The 18,199-nt window shown below is 36.8% G+C and overlaps 1 protein-coding gene across 4 annotated transcripts in view; it reads left to right on the top strand.

The window, feature by feature from the left end:
- LYST (lysosomal trafficking regulator) overlaps positions 1-18,199 on the top strand; it is an 87,692-nt gene that overhangs the window by 51,320 nt on the left and 18,173 nt on the right. For all 4 annotated transcript variants that reach the window (XM_074818420.1, XM_074818419.1, XM_074818421.1 and 1 more), the window contains exons 22-38: positions 358-489; positions 2,768-3,401; positions 3,876-4,053; positions 4,969-5,138; positions 6,598-6,828; positions 7,743-7,909; positions 8,399-8,551; positions 10,277-10,468; positions 10,981-11,159; positions 12,284-12,490; positions 13,808-13,984; positions 14,454-14,530; positions 15,483-15,671; positions 16,361-16,506; positions 16,583-16,679; positions 17,323-17,384; positions 17,762-17,817. In XM_074818420.1, coding sequence (XP_074674521.1) covers positions 358-489; positions 2,768-3,401; positions 3,876-4,053; positions 4,969-5,138; positions 6,598-6,828; positions 7,743-7,909; positions 8,399-8,551; positions 10,277-10,468; positions 10,981-11,159; positions 12,284-12,490; positions 13,808-13,984; positions 14,454-14,530; positions 15,483-15,671; positions 16,361-16,506; positions 16,583-16,679; positions 17,323-17,384; positions 17,762-17,817 — 3,047 coding nt within the window. The remainder of the gene's footprint in view (positions 1-357; positions 490-2,767; positions 3,402-3,875; positions 4,054-4,968; positions 5,139-6,597; positions 6,829-7,742; positions 7,910-8,398; positions 8,552-10,276; positions 10,469-10,980; positions 11,160-12,283; positions 12,491-13,807; positions 13,985-14,453; positions 14,531-15,482; positions 15,672-16,360; positions 16,507-16,582; positions 16,680-17,322; positions 17,385-17,761; positions 17,818-18,199) is intronic.

An 18,199-nucleotide genomic window follows, 5' to 3' on the forward strand; every position in this document is an offset into this window, starting at 1 on the left:
CATTTCTTGATACTTCGAGCCCTATTAGGTCAATCTGTTTGAGAACAGTCACCTGTTTTTGACATGGCAAAAAGTCAAATTTATTACTGCTTGTATGCCTGCAAGGACCATCTTTAAATATAATTACTTTAGAACATCATACTACTTTCAGTGTTCTGAAGTAAATTTTAAAGATATATCACTAAAACAAAAAATGGTTCTCAAGTGCTTTTTCTCAGATGTTCGTGAGTTGAGGACTTCTCATTAGCCTCCAGTGATCAGCTTGAAGTGTAACCTGGCTACTATGAGTCGAAATATATCAAGAATGCAAACTTAAAAAGCTTGTATGTAACTTTTCCCATTATCTTGTCTTTCTAGATGGCAAAATTTTTCAGGAGAAAGTTGAATCGCTTAGGTACCTGAGAAATTCCAGCAGTGGCGGGAAGTCAATAGATACTTCTGCATTTGTGATTACAACTCCAACTGGATTTACAGCTTTACCACTGGGAGGTAAAACAATACTGTAAAAACAAGGACATTAAGACACAGTCCTTTGGCAGATGACTAGAGTGCCTTAAAGTGTTAGTTTCCCACAGATATTTCTTACAAAGCTCCCCTGTCCCTTGGAGCTTGGTGCCTGAATGACAGAGTAAGAGGGATGGAATTAAACATGCTACGTAAACTGCTCTTCATTCTCAGAATGAGAGATATTGCTGCATTGATGGCTCAGGCAGTGAAGTGGACCAGATAGCTGAACAACTTCATTTGTTAAATAGACCTGCTAGAGATGTGTGAGAATGCCTTAGCAAGGCAATAGTTGAAATGGTGAGCCATAAGCAGCTATCCCACCTGTGCAAAAAGCACCAAGCTGATACTGTTATTAGTGCATAATTGTTAACATCCATCTAAATATAGTATTAAAGTATTGGCATTTAGTTATGCTGCAGGTATATATACTGTTCCTACATGATAGAGGATGGGAAGATATTTCTAATAAAGAACAACATAGATACCTTGGTTATATAAATTAACATTTAAGAGTTTCCTAGAAACAGTCTTATTATGTAGCATGCCAAACAAGTTGAGGTCTATAAAGATAACTGCTTAAATCAGTTTTGAATTCCTTTGCTATAGATGCTGAAATAGTGTGAAGTTACTAGTTCAAGCTGGTAACTTTTCGGTTGGCATTCTGTCAGTGTGATGTTTTCTGCATCGTTATTGAAGTAGACTTTTAATCATGCTTTTTAGAGACTTGCATAGGCAATCAACAAATATCACCTGTAAAACAGAAGCTAAAATGTATAACTTAAGCCTTTATTTAAGCTCATTGACAATAAGAAATAAATTCTAATGAAAAATGCATAATCTAAGCAAGTTTACCAATATATACAAAATAGGAATGAAAACTAACTTAGCTGCTATATTTTTCAGATGATGTTTGACTTAACTATATTCTGTGTATCACTCATGTAATACCTTTTGCAATTGATGTCTTGTTGCTACTTTGCTTGGGAAAAGCAAATTGAGTCTTCGTTTGAAACAGTGTTAGTTCAAGTGTCCTTCACTAAAAGCAGTGATATGAAGAGCAGACCACAGTAGTAATTGTATATGGAATTAATCATTCTGCCATATGGCATACTCTTCTTAAACTGAGTACTTATTAATAACGATAGTACCAAACTGTTATTCTTGAATAAAGATTAATCATGTGTGCCAGAGGAATACTCAACATAAATTTTTGTGAAAATTAGGTGTTTGAGTGTTGTGGTTCTGAATTTGAATTTCTAAATTTAGGGAATATATTTGAAATAGTATGTTCAGTAGATAACTGGCTACCTGCATGTGGGTTTGCAGTTTGTTGCCCTACCTGCTAATGTGTGTGCAAGCTTGACTGTAAGATTGTTGCAGCTATGTAGATTCCTTCTGTTGTCTGAAGACCAGCGTGGTCTGGCTATATTTGCGTACATATGTGTGTATACATATAAATTTGTATATCTTTATATAAATCTCATTCAGGGAAAAAAAAATCCTGATGCATCATCATTGCATTAGTACTAACTGGTGCATAGTTTTCAAAATACTTCTGAATGAACAAAGTCTCCTTTTCCCACATGAACAGAAAGCTTCTTCTACCAGTCTGGTATAGAGACTGCTTTCCCTCTACAAATGTCTTTCATAAAAATATAATTTTAGATGTGCTCTGAAAGTTTGACTGTTTCAGGTCAAAATGTGTACCTAAAAGGAAGTCCTATTAAATAAAATATGCAGTTATAAAGTTATAAACCTGAAGTACATGTAAAACCTTCATGCAAAAGGGTTGGTGAATACTATTTCAGTATCTGCTGAAACATGGTGGATTGGTCCTCTTACACAAGAGCTCCAAATAAAACAACCTGCTCTGTTTGACCCTGCTTTGAACAAGGAGTTTGGGCTAGACAATCTCTAGAGGTGTCTTCAGTCTCAGTGATTCTATGATTATGTACAAATTCCTGCTGAGGGTTAGCTGAGAGGATCATAATGTAAATCCAGAAACTCCAGTATACATGCAAAAAATGTTTCATATTTTATATATCTTTCCAATTTGTGACTTGCTAATTATATGGCTGCATAATAGTTTACTATCTCTACTTGATCAGCCAAATCTGAGCTATGCCAGGTGTTGAATCAGTTTTGCCATATAGAATTAGCTTGGGCCATCACTGTGTTAAATCTATGTGGAGTGTAACGTTGAGGGGAAAAGCTTGTTTCTAGCATAAAACGAATGCTAAAGATATCCTTATTTCCCTAGAGAACACTTCCAGTGCTGGTGTACAGCAGAAGATGAGCTCTCAGGCACCTAAAAGGCTTTGCAGAAGCTTGCCAGTGTCTCCTACCTCTTCACCTCAAGTTCATCGAAAAAGACTATCTGTAAGGATGGGAAGGAGTGTTGATGACCTGCAGATTATTGGAAAGCATGACTACATTGATCTGCAGGGTAGAACTGGTTTTGTAGGAAGTTCTGAAACTGTAAAGAAAGTACAAGAACTCTTTCTTAGCAGTTGTGAGTCTGCAAAAACAGTTTGTGACTCAGAGTTAACATCTGCGGAAACATTTGAAGATATTGCAAAAGAAGAGTTATCTGAAAACACATTTGAGAGTAAAGAAGCAGATGCAGACCTGAAATGTAATGAAGGTGGTGGTACTGCAGCTGAGACATCCCTACGTCGTCCAGACAATCTGAAAGGGCTGCCTTCATTTCAGAAGAGTCAGGGTAATTTCGCAGGGTTGGGCTTAGCATTTTCCATTCATGGAGGAGAATCATCAGCCATTGCTCGCTGGCCAAGCTTTGCTGACAAGAATATACTTCCTGAAGACTGGGAGAGTCTTGCTTTTTCTTCAGCTAATGAGAATACCCAAAAACCATCTGAAAGCCCTGATGACCGGTAAGCAGATAAACAAAATAATAAATTACCAATAGCTCAGTATGAGCTTTAATTTCACAGTTCTTGGTCTTGATTACTACTCGACAAAAACTGGAAGCCTGAAAATTAATGTTTTCAATGGCTGTCATAAACAAATTCATTAAGCTTTTAGTCTATAGAATTGCATTTTTCTAATTTTTGCGTTATTTATATAACAAACTTTAAAAACCAGGAATTTTGCTATGTTCAGTAAGAATGGGAACTTGTTATGCTAGCTCACAAAAAGTCTCAAGCAAGTAGTTCTAGTCAGATTATCATTTTTGCCATCTGCTATCCAAAAATAAGTGTTAATGAAGAATGGCAATAGGGGTATTGGAGAACTGTTTGCCAGATTTCCTGTTCTTCCTGCCCCTCAAGAGTAGCTGACAATTCTGCATTTTTTTAATGTTTCCTGTTGTAGACAAATGGTGGTAAAATATATTCCTCTGTTTTCAGATGTACAGAAGACTGTCTCGTGCTTATCTGTTGTGGATTATATGACCTCTTGCGTGGAGTTCTCCTAATCCTACCAGATATCATGCTAGAAGATGTGATGGACAAACTTATCCAACCTGATTATCTTATAGTTCTTGTGAACCACCCATCTCCTCTCATACAACAAGGAGTAATTAAAGTAGGCCTATATGAAAAGCTTTTGGCTAAAGAGTTGTGAACAAGCATAGTTAACTTGTTAGAAACGTGAAGTTTTGTTAGTATTTTTCTATTTTGCTTGCTTCAATTTTCTAGGTTTACTTTTAAGTTATGTTTCCACCCCCCCCAGATTAAAAACAAACCAAAACCAAACCACAACACAAACACATAATCTTTCAACAGATATAGTCAATGATCTAATCCAGAGGCCTTAAGAGCATATGACAGTGTTACTGTTGTAAATGGAAGTGACAGTGCAGAAAGTTGGTGACCATCTCTTCAACATTAAACACATGATGTACTGTGTTAAGTTAAGGTGCAAGCAAAGTTTTGATGTCTAACACAGTTGACTTTCAGTTATTGTGGGGAGTTACGCACACGTATTTTTGGCATGAACATGGACTTGAGGCTTTGAAATGTTTTCAGAGATTTTTGTAGTATTGACAAGGACAATGCTTCTGGATTATAAGATCATGTAGATGAAAAACTTTGAGTAGATTTGTATTTTAATTTGAAGAGTAAGATTATATGGCTTTATTAACAAAGTGATCTAAAAAAATGTGCATGCACTTGCATACATACCAAAGTTCAGGATTTAACAAGTGTAAAAAGTCTGGATGTATTTATGTATGCATTATGTAACTGCTATGTGTGTGATTTAATCTCCTTCAAACTTGACTAAAAACCTTAGAGTTGTCAGGTTAAAAGGATAAAGTCAGCTGTCAGTTGTAACAGGGGCAGTGTAGATTGCAGTTGCAATAGTGCAGTTGATGTGTTTAATCTGGAATTCTAAAAATTTGGGTTTCAAACTGTTCAAATTGCACACAAGAACTTTAACTTTCAAGGGAGTTATATTAAATATTTAAATCTTACATCATAATTGTGCATTTATTTTTAGTTGTTGGATGCATATTTCAACAGAGCAAGGAGGGAGCAAAAGGAGAAGTTCTTAAAGAATCGTGGCTTCTCCTTGCTAGCCAACCAGCTGTACCTTCACCAGGGGACTCAGGAAGTTGTAGAGTGCTTTTTGGAAATGCTCTTTGGCCGCTCTGTTGGCTTGGATGAAGAGTAAGTGATGCTTTGCTTCTGTGTCCTGTAACTTAATATTTGAACTACAAGTGTTGTACATTGCTGGAGGCAAGGATGTGATAGCTTTCTAATTCCCGTTCTCTTCCTAGTAGTCAACAACCGTAAAAAGTTTCTTCAAAACTGTTTTGAAATGTTTTGCTTGTAGCTTTAACATTTAAATGTATTAAACTTCTTATGACTATTTTATGGCCCTTAAGCTGTTTGTAAGCAACTTCATCTGATGGGTGCTGTCAGCTGGGACATTCTAAACCCTCAGCCCTTCTGAGGGCTTCAGAGGCATTTGCACTTCAAATGTCCTTGTAATAATTTTCATTTTTCCCTATCCTTTCTGATCCTACATGAAACTGATTTATATTCTTAGAAGTTCTAAGTAGTAGTCACTAGACTTCTACTGGATTTTGGTAGGTGATTAAGGACAAAGCTTGATGCAGCAACTGCTTCCTTGGCTTGGCCCTGAGTTTAGATCCCTATTTCCCTTAGGGAAAACCCCACAGATACACCATTTCCTTGAACCAAAGAGCCACCTCATATTGACAAGGAAAGGAGATTACCTTTTAAGCAGACAATTATTTAAGTAAATGATTTTTTTTTTTTAGAATTAGTCTGACTACTTAATGATTGTACAGGAAGAACATGCATGTAAGTATAGTCAGTAGTGCAAAAATCTTGCAAAAAAAACCTCAGTTGCTGCCTCTGCAGGATTTGTAGCCAAATTACTTCTGGCGGTTGGCCTGATCTTCACCCCCCAAGAAAATATTCCTGTTTAACTGCCAAGATTTAAACCTGGCTGCTTAACTAACCCCAAAGCAGAGAACTGTTATTTCCTCAAGACTGATTATGGAGCTGGAAAAATAATTTAAATGTCTTAAGTTTTTAGGATTGTGTATAATAGTCATGTGATGGGCTGATAACCTTAGAAGAATAATCCAATTTCTTAATGCACAAGTAATACAAGGTCTGAATCACTGTTTTGAATTCAACAAATGCAGTAAGTCAGAAGTTGCCAAACTTAATTAAACTTCAGCAGTAATGGATATAGGATATCAAACCTGCTGGTAGTCAGTATATCATTATATTGATGCCAAGCTGTATCTGGTTTCTTGATAGTGTCTGTCCCAGTTGTAATACTTACTACTGGAAAGATGTGTCAAATTTTTTCTGCACAGATTAAAAAAATATCTCTATTCTCATGAAATCTATATTGTAGAGTTCATAGTTAGCTGAAGCTTCAGATATACTTTTTAGGCACTTCATTTCCTTGTGGTTCTTTGAAGTGTTTATTTTACTATTACTTCCCTTAGTAGACAGGCATTTTTACTGCAGTGGAATGTAGGAAATTGCCATCTACGTCTCTGCCAAAATACTGGCATAGACTGGTATTCCAGTTGCATATACCAGCTTGCTATTTTAAGGATGTTACTTATATTTATGTTAATAGATTTGATCTGGAAGACGTCAAGAATGTTGGACTCTTTCAAAAATGGTGTGTCATTCCTGTTCTGGGTCTTATAGAGAACTCTCTGTATGATAATGTTCTGCTGCATAACTGCTTCTGTCTCCTGCTGCAAATCATAAATTCCTGCTCAAAAGTTGCAGACCTACTGCTTGATAATGGTTTGCTCTACGTGCTGTGTAATACGCTGGCTGCTCTCAACGGACTGGAAACAAAGTGAGTATTGTATGGGTTGCTATAAAATAGTCCAGGCACAACCTGAAGTCTAGCAAAAATTACTGTTGTATTTGTTCCACTTGCTAAAATGATCAGAGAGCATGTACAAAATAACACTGATTTTGAGGTTTTCAGCTTTTAATTATACCTGTAAGTGAAAGCTACTGTTTAGATACTCAGTTCAAACAATGGAATATAAAATAATTTTTCCATACCTTAAACTTTCAAGTGAAATGAAATTTTAAAAAGCAAGTATGTCACACTGTGTGCACTTTGGATGCTTTTCCTAGTAAAAATCACCTGAACAATAAGATAAAGGCCCAGGAGATGGTAGCATTCTACTGTATCTGTAGCCAACATCAAAACTGCAGGAAAAGTCTTTCCTGTGCTGCCTGTGATTTAATATTTGAGATTGAGTAACTTAAATGACTTCATTAATTACAAACATGCTGTGCAGTGAAGGAAGGGAGAGATGGGGTTTTGTTAATTTATTTTATTAGTTGGTATTCCTAAGAAATAGACTAATTTCCTTTTTACCCCAGTATAGTTTTAGTTCAACGTAGTTACAAAATGAGGTATTATCCTGATCTTTTTTTGAGAAATACAGGATTTCAGACTTGTTCTTTAACTTAAAAATCTGATAATAATGTATCATTGCTTTTCCAATAAAACTTTGTTACAATCTTAATGTTAGATTGTCTCAAAGATTTGCAGGCATCCAATCTGCCACAGGTAACACTAAAGAGGTGTCTGATTACAATTTTCTAGCCTTCAGCAGTAACATTCTTGTGTGAAGTACAATATAATATTAGGCATGATTGGCAGAAGTAGCAAGGGGCATAGTAATGGGTCTTATTATGGGTTACAGTCTACTAGAATTGTCATGTTTCTGGTAACTACAACTTTGTTTGCAGCATTCCCTTGAATGACTACAAGTTACTTGCATGCGATATACAACAGCTGCTGGTAGCAGTTGCAATTCATGCCTGCAGCTCCTCAGGTTCTCAATATTTTCGTGTTATTGAAGACCTCATTGTGCTGCTGGGTCATCTTCAAAATAGTAAAAATGCAAGGATGCAAAGTAAGTTATCTGCTTATTTTTGGGGTCATGGGACTGGAGAAGTAAATCCCTTCCCCACTGCTTTTTGTTTAAATTAATATTCCTGACAAGGGAGAAGGGGAAGTTTTCTGGTGACGCACCTTCTTTCTCTTCTAAGTGGTTCTCAAAGTAGTAGTTTGCTGCAGGAGCCTGCTTGGTAGTAAAGAATTGTGTACTGCTAATCTGAACAAAGTGACTGTAAAAGTTCATTAAGTGTATTTAAATGGAAATGTTTTATACAGTTTCATTTAGCTCATTTCAGAGTAATCAAATTCAATAGCTTTACCATGAGAACTCACTTGTGTACTGTCTGTATCTGGAATAGTGAGGTGACTTTCTATGTGACTTCTGTGGAATTTAAAGTTTTACAGCTCTTGACACATTTTGTGTCTTTACTTCTTACAAACATCTAGTAAAAATTCTTGGACACGTGCAAAGAATGTCATGTGTCCTTTGTATGCCTTTCTCTAGATATGGCAGTTGTTCTGCAGTTAAGAGTTCTTCAAGCAGCTATTGAATTAATAAAAACTACAGCAAACCAAGATGCTCAGGAGCAGGCTGGCTCAGTCCCATCACTATCTGCACCACATCGTGCAATGTTTCAAAAGCGTAAAGGCATTGCTGGTGAGTAGCAAAAGTGTAGTATTCTTGTACTTTCCCCTATATGTATTACTTTCAAGCTGTAACTTCAGTGATACAACAGAGTTCTGTTGCTTTGCTTTTTCTGTGGATTTGCTTTATAAGTGTGTGTATATTTTTAGTGTAGCCTTGTACCCATTTTGAACTTGTGGGGTTTTTGTATTAGGAGGAAGGAGTGGGGTATGAAAATGAAACCTCAGTCACCTTATTCTCACTACAGTGTCTAAAGCCAGATAGTACCACCTTTTGGAAATCAATTCACGAGTTGCATAGTAAAGATGTTTTTAAAGTAATTCATTAGTAGTTTTATTAGCCAACTCCACAGTAAGGAAATATCAAAATAAAGTTAGTGCTTGTAACTTTTAACATAGCTGTGATGTGGGGATTGCATCCTGAAGTAAATACCTGGCACTCTAAATTTATAGTTGGGAATGTGAGATTCCTAGATTCCACTGTGGTTGTGCTTGTAAAACGTTTGTGCAGTTCTAGCTTTAGCAGTAATACTTCGTATTTGACAGCTTGTGAATCATTCTGTAAAGATTTTGGAGTTTTCTGGCTGGAAATTAATTTTGTATATCTCATAAATGAAGCTGCGTTTAGGACTTTGTAGAAGATACAATTTAAAAATCTGATATGCATTTGAGGTTTTTTAAAAAACGAACCACTATTATTCCCTGTTTACTGTGGGAATGTTTCTCTTGATATTATCAGCTTTTCAGGCCCCTCTCCATCAACCTAGTAAATATAGTGAAAATATTTTTATATTAGTGAATCTGATAAGGCACTAAAGATAAAAAATAGTTATTTCCAAAAGAAGCAAGTACAGTCAAGGCCTACCAGTTCATTTCAAGAAAATATTAAGAAATATTCTTCCAAATTAGAAATAGTACTTCTATCAAAATTAGTGACAATGGGTATGGTACAAAACGTGTTTGTTTAGAAGCTGTTAATAACTGACTCCTCATTTAGCTGATAAAGCTACTTTCCAATAGGCAATATTTTTTTGTTGTATCATTAACTTTTAATCCTTTATCCTAATTCTACAGTAAAAACAGGAAAAAAGTAACTTTTTTAGAATCTGCTTTACACAAAAGTACTTGTACAGTAAATTTGATCTTGAGACTAGTTCATTTCATGGTATCACTTCTTGAATTTTATATATTTATTTTCAAATAGAAAAGCTTTTAAAAGAAAGAGACAAACACCCAAATAACATTATGTCCTGGTTTATCTAGGATAGGGTTAAGTTTCCCCAGCAGTGGGGGGAAGCTCTAGCTGGGTTATTCAATACCATGCTGATGTCAGCTCTGGGCGCCCAAGCCCGGGAGAGGCGGGAGAGTCGGTGATCGTGTGTGTTATGCCATCTCTCTGCTCTCACTGCTGTGTCGGTACATATCTTGCTCTGTTCATTGTTATTACTGTTGTTGTTGTTGTTGTTGTTTGTTGTGTTGCTGTTGCACTGTTGTATTAAACCTCTCCTTATCTCAGTCCTGGGGCTTTGTATTTCACTCCCTTTGTGGGGGACGGGCAGCGGCCGTGTGGTCTCAGACCCCGACAGGGGATAAACCACCACAGTTCCCTTCAATGTTAATGCAATTCAAATGTATTTTTTTCTTCAGTGATGTGAACTCTCTGGATGAAAGCAGTTGCTGAGTTGATTAATTGTTTGTGCATCTTAGTAGAATGCTATTAATGCTTCTCTACTTAAAGGCTCCAGAAAGTTTTCACTTGCTCAGTCTGATGCTCTGCTGATGAAAATGCGCTCACTAGCAAGTGAGGAATTCAACATGATGATGCAGCGGAGAATGAGCCAAGAAAATCCTATCCAAGCCACTGAGACTGAGTTTGTACAAAGGTTACAGAGGCTGACTGTTCTAGCTGTTAACAGGCTCATCTATTTAGGTAGGATTTCTTTTTGTTCCTTTCGGTTTTGACAGAGCCAATGTAGGGCTATATGAAAAATGGATTCTTGCTTTTGGAGTGTTGAAGTGTTTGAGAGAAAAGTAATACCACTGACATTAGTTTAATGGATTTAACTATAAAACATCATTCTCTTGGTGATCTGTCTCTCAGTATTATGTAACTGACAATCTGGATACAGTTTGAATGAACTGAACAAGTTGTTTTAATTCTACATTAGTCCGTTCATGTGTTAACTGCCTGAATTATTACCTAAAGATTTAACCCTGCCAAAGGGAGCATCTGCTCTCTTAAAATGCATCAGTTGGCATGTTTCTATGAAGTGGGCACATTTGTTAGCTAGACTTGATGACTTTGGGGGCTAGTTCAAATTCCACAGAAGCAAGAGAAAGTAAGTATGGTAAGTATAGTAGTAAAGACAGTGTTTGATTTAATGCTAACTAAAGGTCTTGCTTGAGATGGTACTGATCAATATGTGCCTCTTAAATTTTAAGCATCTACTGAAGAGTGCCTTGATGTACTGGGTATAACAGAAAACACAAGTCAAAGCAGACTCTCAGCATCCCAGCTGGAAGTTCCTGAAGAGGAAAGCCAGCAAGAACTGCCTAGCAGAACAAATCCTTTTCTTAAAGAAATGTTCAAAATGTTGGTGGAAGGAATCAAAGTATCCATTGTAAGTAATTAGATGTCCACATTAAAGGATATTTCATAAGGTTCCTTAATTTGGAACTTTTCATGCATAAAATCTTCTGTCCATAAATACTTTCCTTACTGCCTCTCTCAATTCAGCTGTGGCATTAAAAACTTTGTTCAGCTTCCCAGTTACTTTGCAGTTTTAAATTAATAAATGCTTCTGTTCTGATTTTTACGTTAATATTTAGCAAAATTCTTCTTGAACAGGCACACAAAGGTTAAATAGACAGAATTCTGGGAAGTCCACAAATTTGTGTTGTCTCTTAAACCTCAAGGTTTGTTTGCTGGAGCCTATAAAGTAGGATCTGCTGTGCATCCATAGATGATGGAGAGTTTCTGAGCAATATGTGTCTATAATATATTTTAGAGTTGGGAAGGGGAACTTTCTCTTCAGTTGTTGCTAAAGGGCTGAGTTTTCTCTTCTAGCATACAGGTGTTAGCTTATCAACCTTTCCAAGGTGATCAGGTTTCGCTTGGGTAATTTGAAATGGTTTTATTGGAAAACTTTACTGTTTCTTGCCTCTTTATTTCTCTTAGGTTGTCTCTATAAAAAGTAGCTCAACCTAATTTTCTCTCTAGCTCTGGAAAATTAAGTTGGTTAGGTCTGTTATCTTTCCATCATACCATACTTGTAGTACTTTTCAAAGATGGCAGGTTTCTTTTTGTAAGCACAAGCACCTCAATTCAGTGGCTGGTTTCTGATCTTCTGAGGTAATCCATTCAGAAACTAGTTATTAACGTAGAAGGGCTATTCATTAAAATAAGCAAACAAAAATCCCCTTTGATTTTTAAACTGTCTACATCACTATTTACACTTTTTAGATTGTTCAAACTGAATATTCAGTTTAGCTAGGAGTTGCAATCCTAATATTGGCAGATTTAGAAAAATGCTTATTTTATTGGAATGAACAAACCCTTCTTGCAATTTCAGTAGAATGTCTTTTAACCTGTAATAATCAGTAAACTAAAATGAATCACTTTATTTTGGTACAGTATTCTTTATTGTCTTACATTTTTATGATATTAACTGTGTTTGTTTTGCAATGTGAAAACTTGGTAAAAGGAAGCCCTAACCCTGTAATATTAAAAAATTGTCTCTCTTAGGGCACCACCAGAATGAGCACACCGAAGCAGCAGTGGAAGAGAATCCTCTTGTCATGTAAGGACACATTCCGTACGCAACTTGGGAGGCTTCTTGTGCACAACTTGTCTCCGGCAAGGCCGCTGCAAGAGAGAAAGCAGACTTTGGAGATGGTACATGAAGTAAACCATCCAGAGATCGTGCGTGACTGTCTTAGCCCAAATTTGCAAGTAAGCTCGAGTGTTTGAGAAGCTTGTAAAACCTGTATTCATTTTTTGTTTAAATTTTACAATTACTTAGAACTGTGTAAGGCTGAAGTTGTTCATTGCTGTTGTAGCAATGTTTAGTGGAATGACAAAGTTAAGTCATACAAAATGGCTGTGTGTACCTCTGCAATTGTTCTATTATCCTGAGGGTGCATAGTTTTATAAGAGGCAAGGTAAGATTATGTCTGGGTATGTTGACTCTGTAGCATATCAAACATCACATCTCCTGTGTAGTGCAGAAACAAAAGGTGGTACTAGTTTTAATGTGAAGAATTTTACTGAGGCTGCTAGAAGTTAAGGTACCCTGAAAAAGCAGATTAATGAATGAATTACCCTTGCCTTGGAACTCCTAACTGCACACTTCCTGAAACTTAGAAGAACTGATTGCCACTAGATTTTAAGAGGCAGTCAGTCCTCAATTAAAGCAGTACTCTATCTTTTCTTACTTAACCTTTATTAATTCTTAAAGCAGAATTGTGTATTCTATGCTCTTAACTCAAATAGCTGAACAGTTTCTCCCTGCTCTTCTGGGTTTGTCAGGAGAAAGCTTTTTTGATTGTGCTCTGTTAGTGCGAGCTTGAGAGAAAGCATTTCTTAGAGCCATGATCAGGAATTGGGTAGGAATGTTGCTGTTTGAGATCTGAAGGAACTGCAAGAATGAAATAAATTATGTAAGACACTCCACAGTTTGAGTCACTGTGTATACTAAGGAGAGAAAGTACTTATTGGATGAACCTATGACACTAATATGTTCCTGATCACATATACATTATTCAATTAAACTAACACTTTCATGGGTAAGAAAAGAGCTGATATACTAGCAATGGTTTCTCTGGGGGAATGTCATGTTGAGTGCATTTATGGCCTGTGTCTGCTTAACTTCATTGTCTGTCAGCTCTAATTTGATTAATCAAACAAGGTGTAACATTCTTGGCAGGCAAAATTAAGAGTCTCTGGCACATATTTCCTGAAGTATAAACAAGACTGCAGGAGCTGAGTACTTGGAGAAGAAACTTAGGTTTCCTGTAAGCCATTCGAAAAGTCACAAGATGCTGGGGCAAGTTTTATGTGGAGGATTAAATTCACTGTGCTCCTTCTCACTTTATAAAGTTCAAACATTAAAGCAGCCATTTTCTTTAAATCACAAAAAAAAAAAATAGTAGAAGAAATCTGTCCAGGCTGACTAGAAAAGGGAATGAAGCTGGAGGAAAGAACTGCTCGGCGTTGTGTTGTGGAAATGAGAATGACCATATATCTGATTTTCCCCTCTTCATCTTCTAGCATGGACCTAAATTAGTGCTCTATTTATATGAATTAATGCACAATCACACTGATGAAATGACCAAAGAAGAACAAAGAGCAGCAGGAGACTTTGTGAATACATTGAAATGTTGTGGCTATAAATGCGTTCCTCTGAGCCCACAACCAAAACCAGATGTAATAAAAGCTCTGAAAGAGGTTTGTGAATAAACTTTACTTCAAAAACTGGATATATTTGAGACAATTTTCTGTTGTATGGGGTCAGTTTTACTGCAGACAGTGATTTTGTTTCCTTGGTGCATGACTTATGCTTTTGGGGATTCTCTTTGGGTTCTGAATATTTCTGTCACAGAGTCAACGCTTCACAGCAAGCTCACATATTAGTGCTTCTTGGTTAAGCATCTTACTTAACCCAGGCGAAGGTGATAGTTTGTAATAAGCTACTAGTATATCTCATTGTGAGGAAAATAATTTTTATGGTTCCTTGTGAAAAAAAAATTGTATCTAAATATAATAAAACTGTAATGAAGTCTTGATGGTTTTAAATGCTGTGAAGATATCAGTCGAACAGTTTTGTCAGTCTTCCTTTTTTAAATTGGTGTATCCTTTAATGTCTGCTTCCTTTTGTCCATCTGGAAAAAAAGTAATGTATAAAACTTCCATTCAGGATCAGAAGAAATATGAGATGGAAGAAGGTGTAAACAAAGCTGCCTGGGAGAAGACAATGGCTAATAATCGGCAAAAGTAAGTGACTTCTAAAAGTGGCTGCAAGAACTCTGTAAGAATGTTCTCTGTTCAGCACGCCCCATTGTGTAGTTGCCTATATGATTGTTATAGATATTTTTCAAATTAACAGCACTGCTAGCCTTCAGATGTTTTTTACCATTATAAAAACAGCTCGATTGTAGGTATGTGCATTTTGATAGGTTGTATAATAAACGACATTGTGTGAACTTCAGAATACTGAATTGTCTTTGCATGTTTGACACTTCACCCTTAGTTTTACAGTTATTGTATCTGTCCAATCACCTCTCCTGTTGCTGTAGTCTGTGCAATTAGATGTAAGGCAAATGTCTCTACAACTAACCCTGATCTTCAATGAATAAAATATTGTTGTATTCAGCATAGGATTTGAACACTTCTGTGAGCTACGTAGACTGCTGCTACTAGGCATAATGTGAATTTCAGTACCTTGTGGTAGATTAAGAGGTTCTTCCCATTAATTTACATTTCAGGCTTTGCTATAAGGAGTAGATCTGAGATGCGCACACAACATGCTTCAATGTAGGCAACTGTAGCAGCTGTAAAGGTTGGCTTAGTCAAGTCTGTCCAGATAAGTGATAAGACTTTACTATGTTGAAGAATTTGAAGAGATTTGAGCAGTGGTAAACTGCTCAGACTGTTCTTACTTGAGATTTTTATTGTAATGAGTAGTAAAGCATGCTAATATATATCCATTGATCTTCTAATTGGCTTGTCTTTGGCCACAAGTGATAGCTGCTTTGAAGGCTAAGCAGCAGAAGATCTTAAGTCTCATGAAAATTAGGTAGGCTAAGTTGCTCTGCATCTGCTGTAACAAGAACTATGGATATCTACAGCCAAACTGATTGTATTTTAGAAGGGTTTTTGGTGTCTTGCCTTCCCTTTTCAGTGTGTTTATCTGACATTTTAAAACATAACTCTTTTTTTTCCTCAGTCTCTTTCAACGTCTGGATACAAAATCTAAAGACATTTCTAAAATAGCTGGAGACATCACACAAGCTGTGTCTCTGTCACAAGGAATGGAAAGGAAGAAAGTAATCCAGCACATCAGGGGGATGTACAAGGCAGAGCTAAGTGCCAGCAGACATTGGCAGGAACTTGTTCAGCAGCTTACCCATGATCGGTAAGTTGTTCTCTCAGTGAAGAAGCAGGAGAGGGACTTGATGCCTGACATGTGCTTCTCATTCTACTTAAAGGCACATGAAATGTAGATGATATTAAAACTGGAATTACTTAGTTTTTCTAATCATCTGATGGTTAAAGACTTGTAAAATACTTGATTCTATGCCATTGAGACAGGCTTTTTGTCAGGTACATTTTGCCTGTGCCTAACAGAATGAAGAATGTCATAAAGCTTTCATATCTTGTATTGCATTGATGGAGTAACAGAGCATTTCTTGGGTAATGTTCTTCATATTAACATCCAGATACTGTGTTCACTAATCTGCATAGAAAAAAGATGTTAAGTCTTGACAAGAAACCAAACAATGGTATTTTTACCACTGCAGAACTAATATGTCATGTTTGCAGCAGCTGAGTTTTCAAAATGAAGTACTACATGCATTGTATCACTGTTTTCATCAGAATTAGTAACTTCAAGAGCAGTCTTACAGTAGCAGCTCATAAGTAGTCAATGGGATAGCTCATGAGAATAAACTACAAAATTCAGTCTTTTAATACTTTTTCAGAAATAATTGCCCAGTGTCTACTACTGTGAAACTTCTGCCTTTCTACTACTGAAAGAAAAACAGAATTAGTAAGCTATGTATACTGTCTCTGCTACCAAACTCTAACAGATTTTGTTTTTTTCAGAGCACTCTGGTATGACCCAGTCTATTACCCAACTTCTTGGCAACTGGATCCAACTGAAGGCCCAAACAGAGAGAGACGCCGCTTGCAGAGGTGCTACCTGACTATTCCGAACAAGTACCTTCTCCCAGACAGGCAGAAACAGGAAGGTAATCATAACATTTTCTAGGAGTATATCTGAATTGTAATGACTGCTAGTGCCTTATTTGTGGGGTTTTTTTATAGGTGTGATAAAAACTCCGTTATCTTATCTATTTGAAGACAAAACACATTCTTCTCACTCTTCTACTGTAAAGGACAAAGCTGCAAGTGAACATATAAGGTAAGGCTTGGGTTAACACGTACCTCCCTTTCCTAACTTCTCCCATTCCAATGAAACAGTTCTCACTTCTTTGTCTAAACATTAAAAATAATCAAGTGAGAGGAGACAAATGTCAAAAATGGTAGGGTTTTTGCTATACTCTTAAGCAAAAGTTCAGAGCTACCAACATACACATTTTCTGAGTCTTAAAACAGTCTATCTCCATGACTTCAAAAATCAGCAAAAGCAAATACCATCTGGTGTGATATGGGGATGGGGCTTCTTTCCTTACTTGTCACTTAGATAGCTAAGACAGGCAGTGCTACTAGATCTGGTAGGTCTTCCCATCAGTGTTCAAAAGCAAATTGTGTTTCCATCCTCTCTGCCTTTACTACTGTGTTACTCAGCTCTGCAGTTGTGTCAATTTATCACCTATTACAGGCACTAATAGTGCCTAAAATAACTACAGAGAACACACAAATAATTACAAATACACTAATGTGCAAGTCTAGAAGGTTGAAGTTCTATTTTCTTTCCCTCCTTGAGATTTAAACCATTAGTGTCAAAGTCTTTCTTCAACCGTAGTCTGTGAGGCTGCTAGGTTTAGGTATGTGCTGAAAGGTACATAAATCCATAAGCAATAATACACTTTGAAATATTTCAGAGTTAATCGAAGATGTATAAGTGTAGCACCTTCTAGAGAGACTGCCGGTGAACTGTTGCTAGGTAAGTAGAATTTTCAGTCTCCATAAATACCTTTTTTTGTATAAGATTCTGCTGTATGTATAAACTTGGGTGATTTTTTTTTTTTTACAAGTAATTGAGCTGTTGCCTGACTGCTTATTGGTGATATACTTTGTAGATCAGTTTTGTCTGTCTTCCCTACTGTTTGCATGAGTGCTATTTGGACTGTAGTTAAGTTTTTAAAGTCACAGTCCACTTGCTAAAAGATATGGAATGATAAATTCTATTCCTGTCATGTACTGTCTTGCCCAGGTACTATTATTAGTGTTCTTAACTCCTGGACACTGTTTATATAGCACTAAGATGCATTGTACAAATAGTAATATCACGCACCTTTTTGCAACTATTTTTTCCTGCAGGAAAGTGTGGCATGTATTTTGTTGAAGACAATGCTTCAGACACAATTGAAAACTCAGTAAGTATTAGAGCATATTGTTCAGCTTTACCTTTTCCAAACTCTGACTATGACTATCTCTTGTCGCCTGCCACTGAGACTGCCAAAGTACTAGAGTTAGAGGTCTCAGGACAAGGCCAGCCAAACTGATTAGTTTGGGTTCAATGTTGCTTCTGTTGCCCCTGGCTGTGGAATCAGTGATGATGGCAGAAAACAGGAAAGGTGTGGGCCTGGGGCTGGGAGGGAGTGAGGAGGGGGTGATGTGGGGAGGCTTCGGCACCTTGCTGTCCATTGCTCTGAGTTCATCAGCATAAGTGCACAGAGCTTGCTTTGGTCTGCCCCTGAGATAATGTGCCTTACTGGAAGCTGGAGCACTAGGAATTACAGAAACTCACAAGTGTAT

Source organism: Strix aluco, chromosome 3, assembly GCF_031877795.1.
Source record: "Strix aluco isolate bStrAlu1 chromosome 3, bStrAlu1.hap1, whole genome shotgun sequence".
NCBI lineage: Eukaryota > Metazoa > Chordata > Aves > Strigiformes > Strigidae > Strix > Strix aluco.